The sequence below is a fragment of the Erinaceus europaeus genome, chromosome 9, assembly GCF_950295315.1.
Source record: "Erinaceus europaeus chromosome 9, mEriEur2.1, whole genome shotgun sequence".
Classification (NCBI taxonomy): domain Eukaryota; kingdom Metazoa; phylum Chordata; class Mammalia; order Eulipotyphla; family Erinaceidae; genus Erinaceus; species Erinaceus europaeus.
The window spans coordinates 75,356,858-75,382,039 of NC_080170.1; the positions used below are offsets into that span (position 1 = coordinate 75,356,858).

Here is a 25,182-nt window from a genome sequence, read left to right on the forward strand (position 1 = left end):
CTGATACTCATTTGTGAATTATTTCAGGGAAGAAATCTGACTCATACTGGACTCTCTTTGTGTGTGTCTCTGCTCTACTTCCCTTTCTCCTCTTGCTACCCCTAGAATTTACAGTGGACAGTAGATTTGCATAGTTGTCTATTCCTGCTATCCCTTTTTTTCTTTCTCTTTCTTTTTCATTTGGATTTCACTGCTATTTTTTCTTGGACTGGAGACATTGTTGGGCTAACTGGTATTGGTGAAATGGCTTCAATCCTTGCTTCAGTTAATGTTGTTGTAATTTCTGAGGTTGGTGATTGCATTTGTAATAAAGGTATTTAGTATAGTGTGGTTTTTACTCAAAACAGAACAACTGAGGAACAACAGAACATAAAAATAAGAAACATACTAATAAAAAAAATGGGTAGATCAAGAGCAAATAAAACTGCTACTATAATTAATGAAGATAAAAGACCAGAAGAAACTACAAATCGGCCAAAAGTAACCATAGATAAGTAAAGCATGCAAGCAATAATAAACTTATTAATCACAGAAATGAAAACAACTTTTAAGGAAAGGAATAGCAGTATTAGGGAAATAACAGATGAAACCCTCAAGGTAAATACTAACTACCTTGAGGCAGTTAGAGAACTGAAAGCTGAAATAGCTGAAATGAAGAAAGAAGCTGATGGAAGGGAAAGCAGACTAACAGAAGCAGAAAACAGAATTAGCCAGACAGAAGATGAGCTAGAGAAAACTGATAAAGAAGTAAAAGAACTCAAAAAGAGATTGAGAGATACTGAAAACAACAAAAGAGACATATGGGATGTTCTCAAAAGAAGTAACATTCATATAATTGGCCTGCCAGAGGAAGAAAGAGAGGAAGGAGAAGTAAATATTCTAGAGGAAATTATAGAAGAAAACTTCCCAGACCTGAACACTGGAAGAACATTTAGAATCAAGAGGCCTAGAAAATCCAAAACAATCAATCCAGATCTGAAGACACCAAGACACATCATAGTTACACTGAAAAGTAAGGATAATGAAAGCATCCTAAAGGCTGCAAGCGAGAAACAAAAAGTCAAATACAGGGGAAAACCCATAAGACTATCAGTAGACTTCTCCACTCAAACACTAAAAGCCAGAAGAGAATGGCAACTAATGAAAGTGAAGACACAAGCTACCAAAATATTTGGGACACAGCTAAAGCAGTATTGAGAGGGAAACTCATAGCCACACAGTCACATATTAAACAACAAGAAAAAGCTCTAATAAATGACCTTACTGTACACACCTTAAGGACTGCAGGGAGAGGAACAAAGGAACCCTAAAGCAACCAGAAGGACAGAAATCACTAAAATTAGAGCAGAAATAAACAACATTGAAAATAAGAGAACCATACAAAAAATCAATGAAGCAAATGTTAGTTCTTTGAAAAATTAAACAAAATTGAAAAGCCCTGAGCCCCACACTAAACAATAAAGGGAGAAGACTCAAAAGAATTGTAAGTGATAAAGGAGATATCAAAACTGACACTTTAGAAATCCAGAAAAGCATGCAAAACATTTATGAAGAACTAGATGCCACCAAGCTAGAAAAATCTGGAAGAAATGGAAGAACTCTTAGAAACATATGCCGTCCCAAATTAAACCAAGTAGAACTACAAAACGTAAATGCACCAATCACAGACAAAGAAATTGAAGACGTTATAAAGAATCTCCCCAACAACAAAAGTCCTGGACCAGATTGCTTCAAAAACAAATCCTGAAAAACCTTCAGGAAACAGTTAACACCCATACTTCTAAAACTTTTCCATAAGATCGAAGAAACAGGAACACATCCTTCCACCTTCTATGAAGGCAACATCACCCTGATACCAAAAGCTGACAGGGACACAACAAAAAAGGAAAACTACAGACCAATATCTCTGATGAACATTTATGCCAAAATATTGAACAAGATCCTGGCCAACCAGATACAACAGTATATCAAAAAGGTTGTTCATCACGACCAAGTTGGATTTATCCCAGGAATGCAAGGCTGGTTCAACATACATAAGTCAATCGATGTCATTCACCACATCAATAAAAGCAAAACTATAAACCACATGATTATCTCAATATATGCAGAGAAAGCTTTTGACAAAACCCAACACCCATTCCTGCTCAAAACACTACAAAAAATGGGAGTAGATGGGAAATTCCTCAAGATAGTGGAGTCCATTTATAGCAAACCTACAACCAGCATCATACTCAATGTACAGAAGCTGAAAGCATTTCCCCTCAGACTGGGGACTAGACAGGGTTGTCCACTATCACCATTACTCTTCACACAGTATTGGAAGTTCTTTCCATAGCAATCAGGCAAGAGAAAGAAATCAAAGGAATACAGATTGGAAGGGAAGAAGTCAAGCTCTCACTCTTTGCAGATGATATGATAGTATACATAGAAAGACCTAAAGAATCCAGCAGAAAACTACTGGAAGTTATTAGGCAATACAGCATGGTGTCAGGCTACAAAATCAATGTACAAAAATCAGTGGCAGTTTTCTATGCAAACCCTATAACTGAAGAAGAAGACATTCAGAAAATACTCCCATTCACTGTTGTAGCAAAAATCAATAAAATACCTAGGAGTAAAGCTGACCAAAGAAGTGAAAGACTTGTATACTGAAAACTATGAGTCACTATTCAAGGAAATAGAAACTGATACCAAGAAATGGAAAGACATTCCATGCTCATGGATTGGATGAATAAATATCATCAAAATGAATATTCTTACCAGAGCCACATACAAATTTAATGTGATACCTATCAAAGTTCTAACAAGCTTCTTTAAGAGAATAGAACAAAAACTACAATCATTTATCTGGAACCAGAAAACACCTAGAATTGCCAAAACCATCTTGAGGAAAAGAAACAGAAATGGAGGCATCACACTCCCAGATCTCAATCTATATTATAAGGCCATCATCATCAAAACAGCCTCGTACTGGAACAAAAATAGGATAACAGAACAGTGGAAGAGAATTGAAAGCCCAGAACTAAACCCCCACACCTATGGACATCTAGTCTTTGATAAGGGGTCCCAAAGTATTTAATGGAAGAAGGAGGCTCTCTTCAATAAATGGTGCTGGAAAAAGTAGGTTGTAACATGCAGAAGAATGAAACTGAACCTCCTTATCTCACCATAAACAAAATAAACTCCAAATGGATCAAGGACCTGGATGTTAGAACAGAAACTATCAAATACTTAAAGGAAAGCATTGGTGGAACTCTTTCCCACCTAAACCTCAAGGGCATTTTTGATGAACAAACCCAATTGCAAGGAAGACTAAAGCAGAAACAAACCAATGGGACTACATCAGATTGAAAAGCTTCTGCACAGCCAAAGAAACTATCACACAAAGAGACCCCTCACTGAATGGGAGAAGATCTTCACATGCCAGACATCAGACAAGAGACTAATCACCAAAATATACTAAGAGCTCAGCAAACTTAGCACCAAAAAAAGCAAATTACCCCATCCAAAAAAGGGCAGAGGATATGAATAAGACATTCACTTCAGAGGAGATCCAAAAGGCTAACAACCATATGAAAAACTGCTCCAAGTCACTGATTGTCAGAGAGATGCAAATAAAGACAACATTGAGATACCACCTCACTCCTGTTAGAATGGCATACATCAAAAAGGACAGCAGCAACAAATGTTGGAGAGGCTGTGGGAACAGAGGAACCATTCTGCACTGCTGGTGGCAATGTAAATTGGTTCAGCCTCTGTGGATAGCAGTTTTGGAGAACTCTCACAAGGCTAGACATAGACCTTCCATATGACCCAGTAATTCATCTCCCGGGGATATACCCCAAGAATTCCATAATGCCCAATCAAAAAGATATGTGTACATCTATGTTCATAGAATCACAATTTATAATAGATAAAACCTGGAAGGAACCAAGGTGCCCAACAACAGATGAGTGGCTGAGAAAGCTGTCGTATATATACACAACGGAATACTATGCAGCTATTAAAAACAATGAACCCACCTTATCTAACCCATCTTGGACAGAGCTAGAAGGGATTATGTTAAGTGAACTAAGTCAGCAAGACAAAGATGACTATGTGATGATCCCACTCATCAACAGAAGTTGAGAAAGAAGAACAGAAAGGGAAACTAAAACAGGATCTGACTAAATTAGTAGTAGGGCAACAAAGTAAAAACCCTGTGGTGAGGGGGAGGGTGGACATTCAGCTTCCTGGGCGTTTGCAGGGGGCTTTGGGGGTGGGTGTGTGGGATGGGACACAGTCTTTTGGTGGTGGGAATGGTGTTTATGTACACTCCTATTAAAGTGTAGTCATATAAACTACTATTCAATTAATATGAGAGGAGAAAAATTGATCATATGTCTAGTACGTTTTAAAACAGTCTAGACTGAGTCTTTTTAATACACAGGCTGAGTCTTTGATATGTTGACTCTCTCAAAAGCCTAGACCAGTGAGAACAGAAGCAACCAGTGACACAGCTATATACAAGATGCTGGGTATTATACAGCAAACCCTAACAAAGAGACTTTTCAAAGTTAACCCAATTACCAAATAATGTGATGATAACAATAACTATCCATTGTCTTCTTAAACCCTAAGATAGCAGGAACCTCACATTTCCACTATAGAGCCTATATTTCCCCCAGTCATGGAACCTTAGGGAGGGGCCCATTTTCCTGCATGCCTCTCTCAATTCATATCACATAATATTGCATCCACCAGTCGGAACCTAATCAACGCAAAGAGTGCCACCCCAGCATGCTTCACTTCAGACTGTGACCAGAGGTTTCAGGTGTGGAATGACAGCCCTTCAGCTTCATCACTTGGATGACACCTTTCCTTTCATAGTATTCAAATTCCATTCCATGTGTTCCACTCCCCAATAAAGTCCCCAAACCTAGATATAGTCCAGGTCCCCTGAGATAGAGTATATGTTCACATGTGTCCACAAACCAGGGAAAAATACATACCTGAAAGCAGTACACAAAAGTCTGCAGTGAGTACCCCCCAACACTTCATCAGCACTATTCCAGCCTTTAGGTCTATGATTTTTGAACAATTTGTTTGGCTTTGTATGTTAACTCTCTTTTCAGCCACCAGGTTCTGGATGTCAGCATGATGCCGACCAGACTTCCCTGGACTGACCACCCCACCAATATTTCCTGGAGCTCTGCTTCCCCAGAGCCCCACCCTACTAGGGAAAGAGAGAAGCAGACTGGGAGTATGAATCAATCAGTCAACGCCCATGTTCATCAGGGAAGCAATTACAGAAGCCAGACCTTCCACCTTCTGCAACCCACAAGGACCCCGGGTCCATACTCCCAGAGGGATAGAGAATGGGAAGGCTATCAGGGGAGGGGATGGGACATGAAGACTGGGTGGTGGAAATTGTGTGGAGTTGTACCCTTCATATCCTATGGTTTTGTTAATATCTCCTTTCTTAAATATTCCATACTAGGTATTTAAGTAGCAATGTGGTTGGTTTTTCTATTAATAATTTTGCTTGAAAACAAGAGTAGGGTACCTTTTCTTTCTGTCAAGGGCCACTTCAATATTTATAACATCATTTATGTGTCATGCAAAATTATCAACTTAAAATTTAGCACTTAATGTTCTTATTTAAAAAAAGCAAGAAAAAAACAAATCTCCTAGATTAACTGAATTTCAAGTTCTGCCTAGATTTGCCTTAGTAATTCCAGACCATACAGCCTGAGTCAAATATGCCCCACTCCTGCTCTAAAAGAACCATATACTCTTTTGTAAGTAGAAATGTGTAGTTATTTAAATAAGCAGTATACTGGACAGCTGAAAAAAAAGGTGGCGGGGGTGGGGGGAGGGTTCAGGTTGTGGAACCTGATGGCAGAGGAGGACCTAGAGTGGGTCGTATTCTTTTTTTTTTTTTTTCTCCTCCAGGGTTATTGCTGGGCTCGGTGCCTGCACCATGAATCCACCGCTCCTGGAGGCCATTTTTTCTCCCTTTTTGTTGTCCTAGTTGTTGCAGCCTCGTTGCGGTTATTATTGCCATTGTTGACGTTGCTTTGTTGTTGGATAGAACAGAGAGAAATGGAGAGAGGAGGGGAAGACAGAGAGGTGGAGAGAAAGATAGACACCTGCAGACCTGCTTCACCGCTCGTGAAGCGACTCCCCTGCAGGTGGGGAGCCGGGGGCTCGAACCAGGATCCTTACGCGGGTCCCTGCGCTTTGCGCAACGTGCGTTTAACCCACTGCGCCACCGCCCGACCCCCAGTGGGTCGTATTCTTATGTGGAAATGTTATACATGTACAAACTATTGTATTTTACTGTTGACTGTAAGTCATTAATCTCCCAATAAGGAAATTTTTTTTGAAAAGGTAGAAATCTAACGTTGCAAATCTGTGGTACTTAAGTGGCAAGGTTCAACTGACTCTGGCAAAAATCTGTGAATACTTAAGTTCTAGTCACATGACTAAGACCTTATAATCACTTTCTGGGTAAATATGTAAATTAGATGGTGGAAGATTACTAGGAGATGAAGTACCTTCTCTAGAGATTTAATCTTCAAAGATTAAAATTAGGAAGTGGGAAAATGCAAAACTAGTCAACATACAAGTATTTTTGTCAATGTATTTTAAAGATAAAATCATTATATTGATTTAAGTCTAGAGAAATATTAGTTTCACTTTCTAGTCTATACTGCTCTACGAATTCTCACTTGGGCATCTTCCTGAACCTCAGGAAAGAAAGCCATTTCAAGGTCAGGCTTCACATAGTTCCGGGAATTGTGAGTTTAACAGACGAAGTAGCAGCCAAAATCCTTTGCCCAAACATACCTACAATATTATTCTCCTTTAGTTTTTGAAAAGTATATGGAATTGCAGTTGTGGAAAAAAGAAAACCCTAAAAATTACAAAATAGAAACCAGCTATCAATTTCTACTTTTAAATGAATCACCATTTGCTGATCTTTTTACCCTCGAAAATAATCACCACAAATATTGCTCAATACCCACACTGAGGCCAGCAAGTCTGATATTCACTTAGCAGAGGGCTCCACCACCTGCTTCACAAGCCCACAAAGGTGTTAATAGCATGGATTGAGTTCTAGTCCTGTCAAGTACTACCCTATCCTAGGAATAGTCTCCTTCTAATACATCATCCCCTCTATAGAGCACTACAATGTCTTTAGAGGTGAAATTATAGAAATTCAGAATGTAATATAACAAGTGGAAACTTTCAATGGCTATTTGTAGAATTAAAAATTGGAAATACCTAAGAGTGTTCCTAAAAATTAAATACCTAAGAGTGTTCCTAAAAATTAAATAAAGCCAAACATTATCACCACATACCACTTGAAGCTCAGAATCTGTAGGTAGCATCTATATAGAATCTTTATCCATAGAAGCTCTACTTTCTGCTAGCACAAGGTAGCAGAGGAAGAAGAGATCAGGTATGACATGAGTCATCTACCCTTACTCAGATTGGAAGAGAGGCAGAGAGATGAACCCACACTTCCTAAGCTTTATACAGCTTCCAGGCAAGTGACTGAAAGTCTCCCATGCACACAAACTTCCCCACTAACACTCTGATTTGGTTTCCAAAATCTACTCTTTTTCATCATTTCAGGCTTTAATACTATAATTACTTAATAACACTGAACAGTACATTTACAAATGACTAAGATGGCAAGCCAGCAAAACAGCTCATTTGTACAGTGTACTTGGCTTGTTATTTGTGCAACCCAGGTCAAGCCTGGCCTCCACCACACTGTGGGGTGTAGCAGGTGGGCATGCAGAGAGGCTTCAGTTCTGTCATGTCTTTTTCTTTTTCTTTTTTGCCTCCAGGGTTATTGCTGGGGCTCAGTGCCTGCATTACAAATCCAAGGTTCCTGGCAGCCATTTTTAAAATTTTTATTGAATAAACAGATAAATTGAGAGAGGAGGGAGAGATCAAGAGGGAGAGAAACAGACACCTGCAGCCCTCCTTTACTGCTTGTGAAGTGACTCCCCTGCAGTTGAGGAGCCAGGGGCTCTAATCCAGATCCTTGCACAGGTCCTTGCACTTTGTACTATATGCGCTTAATTTAGTGCACCACCGCCCAGTCCCCCCTTCTAAATTTTATTTATTATTTACTTGATAGGACAGAGACCTTAAGAAGGAAAGGGTAAATATAAAAGGAGAAAAAGAGAGACCTGCAACTCTGTCTCATCATTTATGAATCTTCCCCTCTGCAGATGGGGACTGGACTTGAGCCTGGGTTCTTGTGTTTGGTAAGCCAAGTTTTTTTATATGAAAAAGTCAGCCTGGAACAGTAAAGCCCAAGTAATAGCTAAACAAATAAATAAATTAGGCTGGTGGGAGTTGGGTGGTAGCGCAGTGGGTTAAGCATATGTAGTGCAAAGGGCAAGGACGTGCATAAGGATTCCAGTTCGAGCCCCCGGCTCCCCACCTGCTGCAGAGTCGCTTCACAGGCAGTGAAAAGCATGTCTGCAGGTGTCTTTCTCTCCTTCTCTCTGTCTTCCCCTCCTCTCTCCATTTCTCTCTGTCCTATTTAACAACGATGCCATCAATAACAACAATAATAACTACAACAATAAAACAAGGGCAACAAAAGGAAAAATAAATAAACAAAATCTTAATTTTTTTAAATTTTACCACAATTTTAAAGAAAGGTAAAAAAATTCTTAACGTACTTCTGGGATCAATAGGGGAAGTGTCTCATAATGCACTATTAGTTGTGCATGGGAGGTATTAAGTACAATCAAATAAACAGTTGTCTGGATTCTGGATTCCTGGGTTTTTTGTAGATTTAGCTTCTCACTAATACTACAAAGGAAGGGAAGTAAATTCTCAGAACCTTCAAAGGTGAAGAAACACTGGCCTGATATGAAGAGGAAAAGAAGAGATTAGGGCATCATACCTTTATTATAATGCCTCTGATTTCTCAGGAAAGTTTGTTCTCCCCTTTCCTTGCACATCGGAACAAGGAGGTACATTTGCACTTGTACATTTTTATATTTTATCTCCTGTACTTTTACCAATACAGTCATGTCAACTTACCTCTGAGATGAGGTGGAAGAATAGGAGCCCTATGGGCCTCAGTCTTGTGGACTGATATCTGTGTGTCTTAGGGTGTGAACACACTAAGAGTACCTCTTTTGATTTACATCCCAGCCATCAGACTCTAGTTTCTTTAGATAGATGGCAAGAGATTGAGAGAGGCAGGGAGGAGGGGAGAAAGAGAGATAGAGATTAAGAGAGGACAGGTATCACAGCACTGCTCCACTGTTCATGAATCTTTCCCTGTGTAAGTGCTTCCATGTAGTGACCAGGGGCTTTAAGCCAGTCCTTGTACATGTTAAATTAAAGTGTGTGCTGTACTTGGTGAGCTACCTTCTGGCACCAACCAACTAGTCAGATTCTATATAAAGCCTCTCATGATTCCCGAGGAAAAATGGGGAAAAGGACAAGAGATAGAGGAAGCTTCTGAGGAGCTGAGGCTGGTGGGGAAGCTAGGGTAGAGGAAAGTGAGAACCATGGTGTAAAGACTAAGGATTCTCCACTGTTAGGTTTCCAGTCTACAATTCACCTGGGCATGAGGCACCTGTAGTGTCTCCGAGGGCCTGGAGATATTCATCCACTCTGTAAATCAAATAAGAATACAGAATGGTACAGACCTGCAAGAAGGAATCAGAAGAGACCTCATCCATCTGAAAAAGCTGAAGTTGGAGGCTGACCCTGTAGGGATGACATACATGTTAAGTATTGAAGAAAGACTCCACATTTGCTTTTGGAGTCCCTATGTGTAAGAGGGTAAATACACACCCTCAACACAAACATACAGAATTGGCTGGTTTTTTTCCTCTTTTCAGACTAATCAAACAATATTCATTTTATTTCTCCCTTATAGTAAGACTACAAGAATTTCATACCTATATATCCTACTAAGAACTTCATATTCATATATACTTTCCAAATTATTATTTCTAAATGACAAAATTTCAATGAAAGAATACAAATACACTGCTACCAAGAAACAAGCAGAAGATTGCTAACATCAGCCTTAGGATATTTTAAAATGTTGATAGTATTTTTTAGATTCAAACTGGTATTCTTAAATATACTATAAAATCTCTAAGTACATGATATACCTTTTGAAGGTAGAATATATACTCTTTGACATTAAGGAATGCATATTTTTTCCAACCTTGTAATACCTACAACACCTAGAAAGTGTTCAACATGGGTTAAGTGAATAAAATAATTCAACATGTAGAATAAAGTTGGAAGTGACATTGTTGGTGATATTGAACATATATTCTGATATCAAATGCACTGGTTATACTAATTTATCTTTTTTCCCCCCTAGAGTCAGGAAGAACCTCACACATGCACAAATTTACCAATTCCCAGCTGATTTTTTTTCTCACTCAGATAAAGAGATAAAGAGAGAGATAGTACCAGTTCCCCTATGCCATGAAACCTCTCTCACATGTTCTCAGACTTCACCTGGGCCTCACACTTGGAAAGGCAGTGCCCCATCCAGTGAGCTTTCTCTCTCACTACTTTTTTTTTTTTTTTTTGCTAATAGGTAAAGCTAAAATGCTGTTTCATTTTTTCAATATGGTAGTTATAAGTCCCACATAACTACTGAGCAATTAAAGCATGACTAGTTAAAAATAAAATAATAAAAAGAAAAGAAAATACTGTGCAATAAATACAAATTTCTAAGATTTAGTTTACCAGTGTTTTTAACTCAACCCTTATTTAGTATGTGTTTTTAAAAATTGACATAATGATACAAGGAACTTTAGGAAACCAAATCAAATATAATTTTATAAAATATTTTTCTAAATTACATATACTCATTCCATATTTATACAATTACATAGCATATATGAAACTTGGCCAGTGTCAACAGTATACAGCTGATAAGATATATTTAATCTATCTCATCTGTTCTTATGATTAGAGGGAAGACAGATTTTAGATTGTTATAAACAATTGCAATTGCCAAGGCAAAGTCTCTAATATTTTTTATATAGTTAGAATGAAAAAAGTAGCACGTACATTTCACTAATTAACCTTGTGTAAGATCATACAGACTCTAAATTATGTAAACTTTTGGTGTAGATTGGCCTGAAATTTGATTTCATAGTTTCCTGTGAGTAGATTTCTGAGAAATATAAAAATTTCTTAAGCTCAGAGTAATTTCTAAGAAATTCATAATCATTGATATAATCACTATGTTTAATAAAATGCCTTTTACATATTACTTCACAGATGTAAGGACTTCTTATGATTTTTATTAAATAAACTCTAATTTATTTAGTATTGCCTTCAAACCTTATCTAAGTTCCAGGAGTACAGTGTCATATCTCAGCATGTATATGTACTTTTACCTCACCCAGCACCAACATTTTGAGCCCATTCACACCATTTAGTTCTCTACTACTACTCTAAAGTTTCATGCCCTTTCCTTCTTTTCTGATATATTTTCCAGTCTTAAGAGTTATCTTTGTTATGCTTTGTTAGTACATTTTTTTTTGACTGTTTATACTCTACATGAGAGAAGCCATCTGGTAATTGTCTTTTACTTTCTCACTTCTTTTGCTTAGCGGAATCACTTCAAGCATCCTCCATATTGCTGCAAATGGCATAATTTTATCTTTCCAAATAGCTGAGTAGTATTCTATTGAGTATATACAACATGACTTCTTTATACAGTCTTCTATCCAAGGACACTTAGAGTGTTTCCAATAACATGACTTTTCTAAAGCATTATTATTTTGTCACTGGATTTCCATACCTGTATGATTTCACTCTTTTTTTCTCATTTTGTTATATTTGTATTAATTTACTTCTTTTTGTTGCCAACAGGGTAACTGATGGCATTCCATTCCAGCACTACTGATTTACCACTCCCAAGAACCATTTATTACTTTTTCCTTTTTTTAAATTTTATTTTTATTATTTATTTACAAAAAGGAAACACTGACAAAACCATAGGATAAGAGGGGTATAACTCCACACAATTCCCACCACCAGAACTCCATATCCCATCCCCTCCCCTGATAGCTTTCCTATTCTTTAACCCTTTGGGAGTATGGACCCAGGGTCATTATAGGGTGCAATATGTGGAAGGTGTGGCTTCTGTAATTGCTTCCCTTCTGAACATGGGTGGTGACAGGTCTCCATACTTCCAGCCTGTCTCTCTCTTTCCCTAGTGGGTCCTTGTGCACAGTAATATGTGCACTCAACTGGGAGCACCATTACCCGGCCCCTTCAGTGGTTTATTAGTTTTCATAGTTGCTGGGGATTTTTTTTTTAATATCTCTAAGTCTACCTTTTAGTGGTATTACATATAGTACCTCACATATAGCATAAGTAACTTATAGCAGTACATTCCTATTCTCTCCTGGTCCTTGTATTATTATTGTCTTCCATTTTACTTCTGTGTTTATAAACATGACAGTAATTTTTTTCCTTTGTTAAAATTTATGTACTTGTGATATTTCTTGTACTAGATACCAGATTTCTTGAAAATGGGACACATACCTGATTTAGTGTTAAGATTCAATAAATGTTTAGAGCATGGTCTTTTTTTTTTTTTTTTTTGTCACCAGGGTTATGGATACCTGACTCCTCCTCCATGACTCCCAATGACTCCCTTTCTCTCTCTTCTTTCCTTCTTCTCTCTCTCTCTCTTTCTTTGTCCCTTTTTCCTTTTTCTTTCCTTCCATCTTTCTTTTGTCCTTTCTTTCTTTCTTTCTTTCTTTCTTTCTTTCTTTCTTTCTTTCTTTCTTTCTTCCTTTTTGTCCTTTCTGTTCTCTGATACAGGCTAAAGAACAGAGAAGGAGAGAAAGACAGAGAGAAGGAGATACCTACAGCACAGCTTTACTACTCAAAAAGCTTTCACCCTGTAGGTGAAGACCAGGGGCTTGAACCCAGATTAGTACTCTTAGTAACATGTGTGTTCTACCAGTGAGTCACTACCTAACATATATATTTTTAACTACTAATCATTTCATTCATATATGGAATATATCAAATGAACTTGCAAAAAGCAGTAAATGAATTATCTTTTAGACTTCATGGAAATTATAATGGCACTTTTGGGGTGAGTGTGATGTACACATATATACTGATAAGAAGCTATACTCCTGAGTGGCAAGATGGTCACCTGGTTAACTGCACATTTACCATGTGCAAGGACCCAGGTTCAAGGCCCCTTACCTACAGTGGGAAAGCTTCACAAGTGGTAAAGCAGTGCTATAGGTGTCTCTCTGTCTCTTTCTCTCTCTCTCTCTCCCTCTCTATTCGTCTTCCTTCTCAATTTCTCTCTGCCCTATGAAATTACGTAAATGAAGTTAAAAATCTTAAAAAGAAGTTATACTCCTGCAGTCTTATAATTTTTTAATTAATGTCAAATCACAAATAATATAAATATTTGTAAATATGTCTCTTCAACGAATGCTAAAAGGGAAGAAGAATAGAGGTAAAGCAGCTTATTGCTTACCAAGATGAAGCCCTGGGCTGGTCTGACCAATGTAGAAATACACAATAACAGCAATACCCATATTAACAAGGGCATAGACCCACTGGATCACAAACATGATGAGAAGGGACCCAACAGCCTGAGGAAACGGGATAGGAAAGACAAGTCACTTTGGTTTTCCACATAATAGGGCTTTAAGAAACACTAATCCCTGGTTAAGCAAAAAATATTTTTATGCCTGAGACACCAAAGTTGCCAGGTTCAATTTTTAGCATCATAATAATAAAAAGCTGAGCAGCACTTACTAAAAATAGAAAAATAATTACAAAATAAACAACAAACACATCAGTTATTTTCATTAACCCCTATCATTATAATTTTGAATAATTGAAGTTCACTCACAATTCAAAAAAACTTAAACAGATGTTTGAGAAGATAGTCCTCTTGAATGTATGCTTTAACCAAAATTATCAATGAACTTATCTCACCTTTCCCTATAGAAATGAATTAGGGTGAAATTATGTTAATTTTGTGTACTAAAGAATTTACATAGGTTGTAAGAAATGATTTCTTAAAATAAGTGGATTATTAAATATAATCTTGCTATATTCAGTGTCATCTAAATTTTAATACTACAGAAAATTAAATCACATTACTCTTAAGTCCTCCCTCTTTCCTACCCTCCCCACTCTGATACATGTATTCACCTGAGTTATGTCTCATATATAAATGAGATCAGAATGAAGCTACTTACTCCCAATAGTGAGACCCAGGGGTTGCACATGTGAGTATATAGAGGTATTGGTCTCCTCTGGATATCTTGCTCCTGGAACCTGGATTTCAGGAAGAAATCTGAAAAATAAATGAGCCAAATTCTTATATCAGTTGATCATTAAACACCCCTCTGTCTGTGTGAGTGTCTCTCCTCCAGTGTTATATACCAACCTAAAAGACAGCTTTCAGTACTTGCCCTTGGAGATGAAAGGAAGAAGTATTTATGACTTCCCACCAGCCTGACCTGAGAAAGGCAGGAAGAAGCAGAGTAGAGATGGAAGTTCCCTCAACCTACTGCACACCTATTTGACTGCATCCTATAGGAATTAGAAGTTCACACTTAGCCTCTTTTTCTAAATGTAAGGAGGTAGAATAGGAGATTGGACACAGTGATATTCTTGGCTTCCTACTACTAGGGCTACTCCTTACCTCACTCTATTCCATCAGTAAATCCTGTTGATTATAACATCAAAATACATTCTGAATACATTCCTCACCACTTCCATTGCTCTCATTTGAGTTCAAGCCACTTTCATCTGATTTACTATGGCAGGCTCCTGTAGTAGAGACTACAGCTAAAGAACATTTCCCTGGGTCTCCCCAGTAAAGTATGTTACCAATGACATGTGAACAGAGAGGACAAGTGTCAATTATGCACTAAGGTCTGTGAAAGAATAGTGTGTCTCCACTCTGTGCCTACAATCTGAACATGGTTTTGACTTGGTATACGACAAGGTCCAAAGACATAGGTAAGTCATAAAAATTGAAGGAACCTAGGTGCCTGAATCAATACATAGAGAAGGACCCCCCCTATACACCCAGTTGACTTGGAACACTCTTACTAGACTGTTAGCATAGTGAGAAATAAATTTCTTTTACATTTGAGCAGCTATATTTCTAGTAATTTGTTAAAGTAGTTCATCTACCCTAATTAGTATATATCCAAGTATACCCTGGATTCCTCTGTTACCTCTGCATAATTCATTCCTCACAAAGCTGGTGATCATCATAAAGCCTGAATTTGAGCATAGCATGGTTGTAACTAGAACCTGTTATTATACTCACGATGGCCTGCACATACCCCTGGACATCACTGAACTCTACATTCCTCACTGTATTATCTACTGCTGTCCTCTCTTTAATCACTCCTCTCGAGTCTTGACAGAATTTCAATTGTTTTTGGAATTTGTCAACCCAATTCTAATATATGTGTGTATGTGTATATGTATGTATGTATATATTATTACTAGAGCACTGCTCAGTTCTGGCTTCTGGTATTTCTGGGACTTCAGAGCCTCAAGTATAACCACTACCTGCCCCCATCTATGCCTTTAAACACACATTTTCCTCTGCCTGGAAGTCTCCCCCCACATCTCTGCATGACCCACTACTTTATAGAACTCAGTTCTCCATTGAAATATCCTTTTTGAATTAGGGAGACAGCTTAATGTTAGAATGTAAGACATACATTCCTGAGGCCCCAGAGACTATAGCTTCAGTTCTCAGTACTGTCATATGCCAGAGCTAAGCAGTGTGCTCTAGTCTTCCACTTTTTTCATCTTTTTAAAAATATTTATTTATTTATTCCCTTTTGTTGCCCTTGTTGTTTTATTGTTGTAGTTATTATTGTTACTGATGTCATCATTGTTGGATACGACAGAGAGAAATGAAGAGAGAAGGGAAAGACAGAAATGAGGAGAGAAAGACACCTGCAGACCTGCTTCACTGCTTGTGAAGTGACTCCCCTGCAGGTGAGGAGCCAGGGGCTCGAACTGGGACCCTTACACCGACCAGTCCTTTTGCTTTGCGCCACCTGTGCCTAACCCACTATGTTACCACCCGACTCCCTCTAGCCATCCTCTTACTCTTCCTCCACATCCACTTTCATTCTATCATAAATCAAATGAAGAAATCTTAAAAAAAATAGTCTCTTCTCAGAGATATTTCCTGATCTGAAAGAGAACACCCTCCCGTCAGCCCTGATCACTCTTTGATTCATTATCTGGCTTTATTATTCTTCATAGTACTTATTACTTAGTGATATCATACTTATTTTCTAGTTAACTATACTTCTTTCCTATTAGAATACAAACTCAATGATAGAAGACCTCTATTCCTATTCGGTATGTTTCCCTGATACTTAGAGGTATGTAAAATTATAAATATTTAACACATGTGGTTAAATAAAGAAACGGATCATCATAATTCCCAGGGGAGTCTTCATCCTCTTATCTATTATCCTTCACCATATGCATCTGTCATATAATCTTTTTATCATCTAAAACTTTATTTCTACTGTCATACTCTAATGCTGTGTGTCTACTTTCTGAAGAACTCCAGAAGTGGTTGGATTTAATATCAATAGTATTGTGCCTATATACAGAAGAAGTAAGTCTGTACCCTGTACAGTGTAGTTTTATCTATAGGTGAGGTGGGGGAGAATTCATGCAAGGATGTGAAAATATAATCAGACATAAATATAAAGAATTATGGCCTCAATCTTTTCCAAACTCACTAAATTGATTTTTTTCACTTGTCTTTGATTTTTCTGGGGGAAAAATATCAAGCCTACTATAGTGGCAAGAGGGTAAAGACTCTTCCATTTTATCAAGGCATAGCTACAAAAACCCACACAAGTAAACAAAGCCACACATGAGGCAAGCTAAAAATATATCAAGTACAATAAATTTAATGTGAGCTCAGAAGACAGCATAATAGTTCTACAAAAGACTTTTATGCCTGAGGCTCTGTGGCCCCAGGTTTAATCCCTAAAACCACCATAAGCCAGAGTTGATCAGTGCTCTGGTATCCCTATCTCTACCTCTCTTTCATTAAAAAATATAAACAATAATTTAATGATAAATATTATTACTTAATATTTAGTAATGTTATATACTATAGAACATATAAAATAATATATAATATCATTGTTTACTAATATTTAATATTATTATTTAATAATAAATAATAATTGGCAAGCCCAATACAGGTATAAAACTTCAAGCTTGAAATGGAAAAAAATTATCAATTTTATTTACATCATGAATTTTATAAAAATTATTTAAATTTTATAGAACTCACTTAAAAATATTAAACAGGGGGCATCGGGCAGTAGTACAGCGGGTTAAGCGCACATGGCACCAAGCGCAAGGACCCACTTAAGTATCTGAGTTTGAGCCCCTGGTTCCCCACATGCAGGGTCACTTCACAAGTAGTGAAGCAGGTCTGCAGGTATATATCTTTCTCTCCCCCTCTCTGTCTTCTGCTCCTCTCTCCATTTCTCTTTGTCCTATCCAACAAAAATGACAACAATAATGACTACAACAATAAAACAACAGGGCAACAAAAAGGAATAAATACTTACAAAATCTTTAAATAAAACATATTATAAAAATTATATCAAACCATCTCTGAAAATACATTATGCCTTTATTGTTTTATAGTTCTGTCTCCATAGTTCTATCTGTTACCTTTCTACTTATTTGCTTATTTTGCTGCCAGTATCTCAAAAAAATGATAAAAATTTACTAGATAGGCTTAAGAACAGATATAAGATAGCAAAAGAGAAACAAAAGTAAACTTGAAGCTTTGAAGCTAGATCATTAGAAATTATTCAAACTGGACCTAAAGGCTGGAATAGTGCAGATGAAGTGTGTGTGGGGGTGTCCTCCATTTTGTAGATAGCTAGTAGGCATACTTTAGTTATATTTCAGAGGGCCTGTGACTATACTAGTGTTTTTTTTTTTTTTTTTTTTTGCTTGAGCCTGATATCTAATATTCAGGTGGATCCTAATTATTGTCTGAGAAGATGATGTTATGGCTGGGAAAAGGACTAGAAAGCTGGATCAGGGAAGAGAGTAGCTCCCTAATATGGGAAAGGGGTATAAATATCATTGACTATTGCCCCATCGATTTGATGTGATCTGGGGCCCATAATTAGCTTAGGAGCCTGTGTGACCTCTGCATCCCTCTAGATCTAATGGGGTTGTACTTTTATGTGGAAAACTGGGAAATGTTATGCAAATTATTGTATTTTACTGTCAACTATAAACCATTAATCTGCCAATAAAGAAATTTAAAAAATGAAATTATTCAAACTGTAGAAGGGAAAGAGAAAAATCCCAACTCTTAGAGATCTGGGAAACAATATCAAGTGAAACAACAATTACATAAGAGTCTTCTAGGGGTTAGGGTAACTCCAGTGAAATAGTTCAATTAGATAGTGCACTGGTTTGCCAGTCTCCCAACACATTAAAGAAAAGTTTGGTACTATGGTCTTTGTCTCTCTGTCTTTCTCTCTTCTCTCTCTCATACACATATGCAATATTTGATTACTGACATTACAAAGAACTTGTAGGGAAGAGCTGTAGCTACCTAGTCAAGGAAAGCTGATTCCCCCCCCCCCCAAAGCAAATAGTACAACAAAATAACAACAGTGTCTGGTAAAGAAAGGAACATCACTATCTGCAGGTTGGTGATTGTCAACAGTGGGAACAGGAGAGGAAGAAAAAAAAGACTCGAGCAGAAATATGGCACTACGTTGCTGATGGGTACCATATTTGTTATTATTTCAAATTCACAGTCTGGATTTAAAGGAACCACTCTCAGTGAACAAGTCGCCTAAATAAAGGGACTGCCATTTAGAGCTGTAGAAGTCACAGGCTCCTCAGCAAACCCCTGCCCTCCCCCCCTTTCCAGGGGACTCTTCAGAGGAACCAAGAAATGGAGCACTGTCCCCTTGTGGCATCAAGGAAGTCTATCAGACTCTAATGTGTCCTAGATGCCATAGAGACCCTGGTGATCAGGATCAGACTGCCCTGCAGACAAAAAAAAAAAAAAAAAAAAGGGTGACTTTGACCTCACAGCAGAACCTCTAGCTAGACCAAAGATTCTTAAAAAAAAAAAAAAAAAAAAAAAAAAAGACTTTTCAGGGGAAGAGCCAAGATGGTGACTTGAAAACAACAGCTGCGGTGAGCTCCAAAAAGAAGCAGCTTACAACCTGGGATTCTCTGGATAGGGTACGATACTGGGCCAACAGTAGGAGAATGAACAAGGAGTGGTCAGGGTGACACCAAAAAAGAGTCCTATAACCACTCCTGGGCTGGTAAACAGAGGCCAAAAGGACAAAGAAAGGAAAATATTTGACTTGATTATTTCTGAACTCACCCCAAACCCCTACCCCAAAACCAGTCCCCAGGGGCTGGATAGCCACTCCTAGCAGGCTTCCTGCTGAGCTATCTGCTTTACCAAGATTCCTGGCTCACCAGGAATATCATTCCAAGCCTTTTTCTTTTTGCTTTCCTTCTCTTTTTTGTAGGTGGCTGGAGCTCTATTTGAGTGACAAAATACCTGACCCATCAGAGCCTCAGCCCTGTCTGGGAAAGACTACCTGGAGGGTTTGGTTTGTTTGTTTGTTTGTTTTTTGGATACTTATTATAATTGGCTGTCTGTGCTCAGGCTGCATGCAGCCCATCCAGAGCAGTCCAAGCAGCGGACTGACTGTTATGGTTTTTTACTCTATTTTATTTTATTTTTATTATTATTATATACACATTTCCCTATTCCCTCCTCCTTATTCAGGTTAACCAGAATTAACTGTTGTTGTGTTTTCCACTGATAAGTGACTGGGTGTCCTGTCCATTGCGAGAGGAATTTGCTTCTCTCTCCCTCTTCCCTCCACTCTCCTTTTTCTCTCCTCCTGGCTGATTCAAAGAAAAAAAAACTCTTTTACTGCTTTCATTTTTTTTCTTTTCTTCCTTCTTTTGCTTTCTGAATTCACTAACACCAGTTTGTGAACTATTTTGGGAAAGAAATATGACTCAGAGTGGACTCTGTGTATGTCTCTCTTTTATACTTCCCTTTCTCCTCCTCCCATCCCTAGAATTTATAGTGGACAGTATATTTGCATAATTGTCTATTTTTGCTTTCCCCTTTTTCATTTCTTTTACTTTTTCTTTTGGTTTTGGTTGCTACTTTTTCTTGGATTGGAGGTGTTGTTTGGCTAACTGGTATTGCTTGAATGGCATCAATCCTTGCTTCAGTTGTTCTTGTTGTAATTTCTGAGGTTGGTGACTGCATTTGTGAAAGGCATTTAGTATAGCATGGCTTGTACTCAAAATACAACAACTGAAGAAAGAGAGAACAGAAAAATAAAAACCACATCAATTGAAAAAATGGTTAAATCAAGAACTAATACATGAATCAGGACAGGATCCCAGAAGAAACTCCAAATAAATCAGAAGTAACAATAGATAAGAAAAGTATGAAAGTAATAGTAAACCTAATAATCACGGAAATGAAGACAACTATGGAGGAAAGGACTATCAGAATTAGGGAAACAGCAGATGAGACCCTCAAAGAAAATATGAGCTACCTCGAGGTAATTAGAGAACTGAAAGCTGAAATAGCTGAGCTAAAAGGCCAATAAGCAGAACAAGCTAATACTATAACTTAACTGAATAAAGAAAGAAGCTGAGGGAAGGGAAAGCAGGTTAACAGAAGTAGAAAACAAAATTATACAGAAAGGATGAGCTAGAGAAAACTAAGAGGTAAAATAGCTCAAAAAGAGATTGAGAGACACTGAGAACAACAACAGCGACATATGGGATGAACTCAAACGAAGTAACATTCATATAATTGGCTAACAGAGGAAGAAAGAGAGGAAGCAGAAGTAAACATTCTAGAGGAAATAATAGAAGAAAACTTCCCAGACCAAAACAACAGAAAGGACATTAAGACTCAAGAGGCCCAGAGGGTCCCAAAAAGAATCAACCCAGACCTGAAGACACCAAGACATATCATAGTTACAATGAAAAGAAGTAAGGATAAAGAAAGGATCCTAAAGGCTGCAAGAGAAAAACAAAAAAAATCACATAAGGGGAAAACCCAAAGACTATCAGCAGACTTCTCCACTCAAATCTAAAAGCCAGAGAGTACTATGCAGCTATTAAGAACAATGAACCCACCTTCTCTGACCCATCTTGTATGAAGCTAGAAGGAATTATGTTGTGAGCTAAGTCAGAAAGATAAAGACAAGTATGCAATGATCCCACTCATAAACAGAAGTTGAGAAAGAATAACAGAAAGGGAAACTCAAAGCAGTATTTGACTGAATTTGGAGTAGGTAACCAAAGTAAAAACCCTGGGTGAAGGGTGAAGGTGGATGTTCAGTTTCATGAGGTGGAGGGAGGTGGAACACAGTCTTTTGATGGTGGGAATGGTGTTTATATACATTCCTATTAATTTATACTCATATAAATCACTGTTTAAGTAATATGAAAGGGGAAAAATTGATAGGATGTCTCAAAGTTTTTAAAAGCACAGGATGGGTCCTTTTAATACATAGGCTGAGTCTCTGATTTATTGACTCTCTTAAAAGCTTAGTCCAGGGACAACAAAAGCAACTAACTGGTGGCATAGCTATATGCAAAAATGTCAAAGGACATAAAATATGGTGAGGGTGTATATGATACAGCAAATTAAATAAAGTAATAAAAGATAGGCAAAACCATTACATAATGATTAGAGGATCAATCAACCAAGAAGATTTAACAATTATTAACATCTGTGTACCCAATGAGGGACCATCTAAATGCATCAAAAACCTACTGAAAGAACTACAAAAAATACAAGAATAGTAAAACAATAATAATATGAGACTTTAAAACCCACATTCACAGATAGATCAATGAAGCAGAAAATCAACAAAGAAAAAAGAGAATTAAATGAAGAGATGGACAGACTAGACCTCCTGGACATTTTCAGAGTTCTTCACCCCCCAAAATAGGAATAAGCTTTCTTCTCAAATCCACACAGCACATCCTCAAGGATAAAACACATGTTAGGCCACAAAGACAGTATCAAGAAACTCAAGAGCATTGAAATCATCCCAAGAATTTTCTCAGACCACAGTAGAGTAAAGCTAACATTCAACAACAAACAGAAAATTACTAAGTCACAGACTTTGGAAACTAAACAACATGCCACTGGGTCAGAGAGGCACTCAAGCAAGAAATTCAAATGTTCCTGGAAACAAATGAAAATGAAGACACAACCTATCAAAATATTTGGGACACAGCTAAATCAGTACTGAGAGGAAAACTCATAGCCATACAATTGCATATTAAACAACAAGAAAAAGCTCTAATAAATGACCTTACTGCACACCTTAAGGTCTTAGAGGAAGACAAACCAAGGAACTATAAAGCAACCAGAAGGATGGAAATCACTAAAATTAGAGCAGAAATAAACAACATCAAAAATAAGAGAAACATACAAAAAAAATCAATGAAGCCAAGTGTTGGTTCTTTGAAAAATTAAACAAAATTGACAAACCCCTAGCCAGACTCACTAAAAAAAAGGTGGGGAGAGAAGACTCAAATAAATAGAATTATAAATTATGGAGGAGACATTGCAACTGACACCACAGAAATCCAGAAAATCATGTGAAACTTCTACGAAGAGTTATATGCCACCAACCTAGAGAATCTGGAAGAAATGGAAGAATTCCTAGAAACATATGTCCTTCCAAAACAGAACCAAGAAAAACTACAAAACCTAAATGCACCAATCACAGACAAAGAAATTGAAACAGTTATTAAGAATCTTCCCAACAACAAAAATCCTAGAAGAGATGGCTTTAAAAATGAATTCTACAAAAGCCTCAGACAAAAGTTAATACCTATATTTCTTTTTTAAAAGTAATTAATTTATTTTCCCCTTTTTGTTGCCCTTGTTGTTTTTTTATTGTTGTTATAGTTATTATTGTTGTTGTCCTTGTTGGGTCAGACAGAGAGAAATGGAGAGAGAAGGGGAAGACAGAGAGGGGGAGAGAAAGATAGACACCTGCAGACCTGCTTCACTGTCTGTAAAGCAACACCCCTGCAGGTGGGAAGCCAGGGGCTCGAACTGAATACCTATACTTCTTAAGCTCTTCCAAAGACTGAAGAAATAGGAACCTTCCCTTCCAACTTCTATGAAACCAACATCACCCTGATACCAAAAGCAGATAGGGACACAGCAAAAAAGGAAAACTACAGATCAACATACATAAGTCAATCAGTGTTATTCACCACATCAATAAAATCAAAACCATAAACCACATGATTATCTCAATAGATACAGAGAAAGCCTTTGACAAAATCTAAAACACATTCATACTTGAAACACTATGAAAAATGGGAATAGATGGGAAATTCCTCAAGATAGTGGAGTCCATATATAGCAAACCTACAGCCAACATCATGCTCAACAGAGAGAAGTGGAAAGCATTCCCCCTCAGATTGATGACTAGACAGGGATGTCAATTATCATCATTACTCTTCAACATGGTATTGGAAATTCTTGACATAGCAATCAGGCAAGAGAAAGAAATCAAATGAATACAGATTGGAAGGGAAGAAGTCAAGCTCTCACTCTTTGCAGATGATATGATAGTATACATAGAAAAACCTAAAGAATCCAGCAGAAAACTACTGGAAGTTATTAGGCAATATAGCAAGGTGTCAGGCTACAAAATCAATGTACAAAAAGCAGTGGCATTTCTTTATGCAAACACTAAATCCAAATAAGAGGATATGCATAAATCACTCCCATTCGCTGTTGCAGCAAAAGCAATAAAATATCTAAGAATAAACCTGACCAAAGAAGTGAAAGACTTGTATAATGAAAACTATGAATCACTATTCAAGGAAATAGATAATGATACCAAGAAATGGAAAGACATACGATGCTCATGGATTGGAAGAATTAATATCATCAAAATGAATATTCTCCCCAGAGCCATATACAAATTTAATGTGATACCCATCAAAATTCCACCAAGATTCTTTAAGAGAATAGAACAAAGACTACAGTCATTTATCTGGAACCAGAAAACACCTAGGATTGCCAAAACCATCTTGAGGAAAAGAAACAGAAATGCAGGCATCACACTCCAAATCTCAAACTATATTATAAGACCATCATCGTCAAAACAGCCTGGTACTGGAACAAAAATAGGCATACAGACCAGTGGAACAGAACTGGAAGCCCAGAACTAAACCCCCACACCTATGGACATTTAATCTTTGATAAGGGGGTGCCCAAAGTATTGAATGGAGGAAGGAGGCTCTCTTCAGTAAATGGTGCTGGGAAAACTTTTGAAATATGCAGAAAAATGAAACTGAACCACTTTATCTCACCAGAAACAAAAATCAACTCCAAAATGGATCACATACTTAGGGGAAACTATCAAATACTTAGGGGAAAATGTTGGTGGAACACTTTCCCACTTAAGCCTCAATGACATCTTTGATGATATAAACTCAATTGCAAGGAAGACTAAAGCAGAAACAAATCAATGGGAGTACATCAAATTGAAAAGCTTCTACACAGCCAAAGAAACTAGCACACAAACAAAGAGACCCCTCACAGAATGGGAGATCGCTACATGCCATACATCAGACAAAAGTAATAACCAAAATTTACAAAAAGATCAGCAAACTTAGCAAAAACAAAACAAAAACAAAAGCAAATGACTCCAGCCAAAAATGGATAGAGGATATGAACAGAACATTCACTACAGAAGAGATCCAAAAGGCTAACAAACACATGAAAAATTGCTCCAAGTTGCTGTTTGTCAGAGAAATGCAAATAAAGTCAACACTGAGATACCACCTCACCCCTATGAGAATGTCATACATCAAAAAGGACAGCAACAGCAAAGCTGGAGAGACTGTGGATACAGAGGAACCCTTCTGCACTGCTGGTGGGAATGTAAATGGGTCAAACCTCTGTAGAGAGCAGTCTGGAGAACTCTCACAAGGCTAGACATGGACCTTCCATATGACCCAGTAATTCCTCCTAGGGACTCCATAGCACCCAACCTAAAAGCTATGTGTACACCTCTGTTCATAGAAGCACAATTCATAATA

The 25,182-nt window shown here is 37.5% G+C and overlaps 1 protein-coding gene across 4 annotated transcripts in view; it reads right to left on the reverse strand.

The window, feature by feature from the left end:
• Positions 1 to 25,182, reverse strand: part of SLC12A8 (solute carrier family 12 member 8) — a 330,378-nt gene that overhangs the window by 11,390 nt on the left and 293,806 nt on the right. For all 4 annotated transcript variants that reach the window (XM_060198210.1, XM_060198211.1, XM_060198212.1 and 1 more), the window contains 3 exons: positions 14,250 to 14,347; positions 13,517 to 13,634; positions 9,675 to 9,735 (listed from right to left, as the gene is read on the reverse strand). In XM_060198210.1, coding sequence (XP_060054193.1) covers positions 9,675 to 9,735; positions 13,517 to 13,634; positions 14,250 to 14,347 — 277 coding nt within the window. The remainder of the gene's footprint in view (positions 1 to 9,674; positions 9,736 to 13,516; positions 13,635 to 14,249; positions 14,348 to 25,182) is intronic.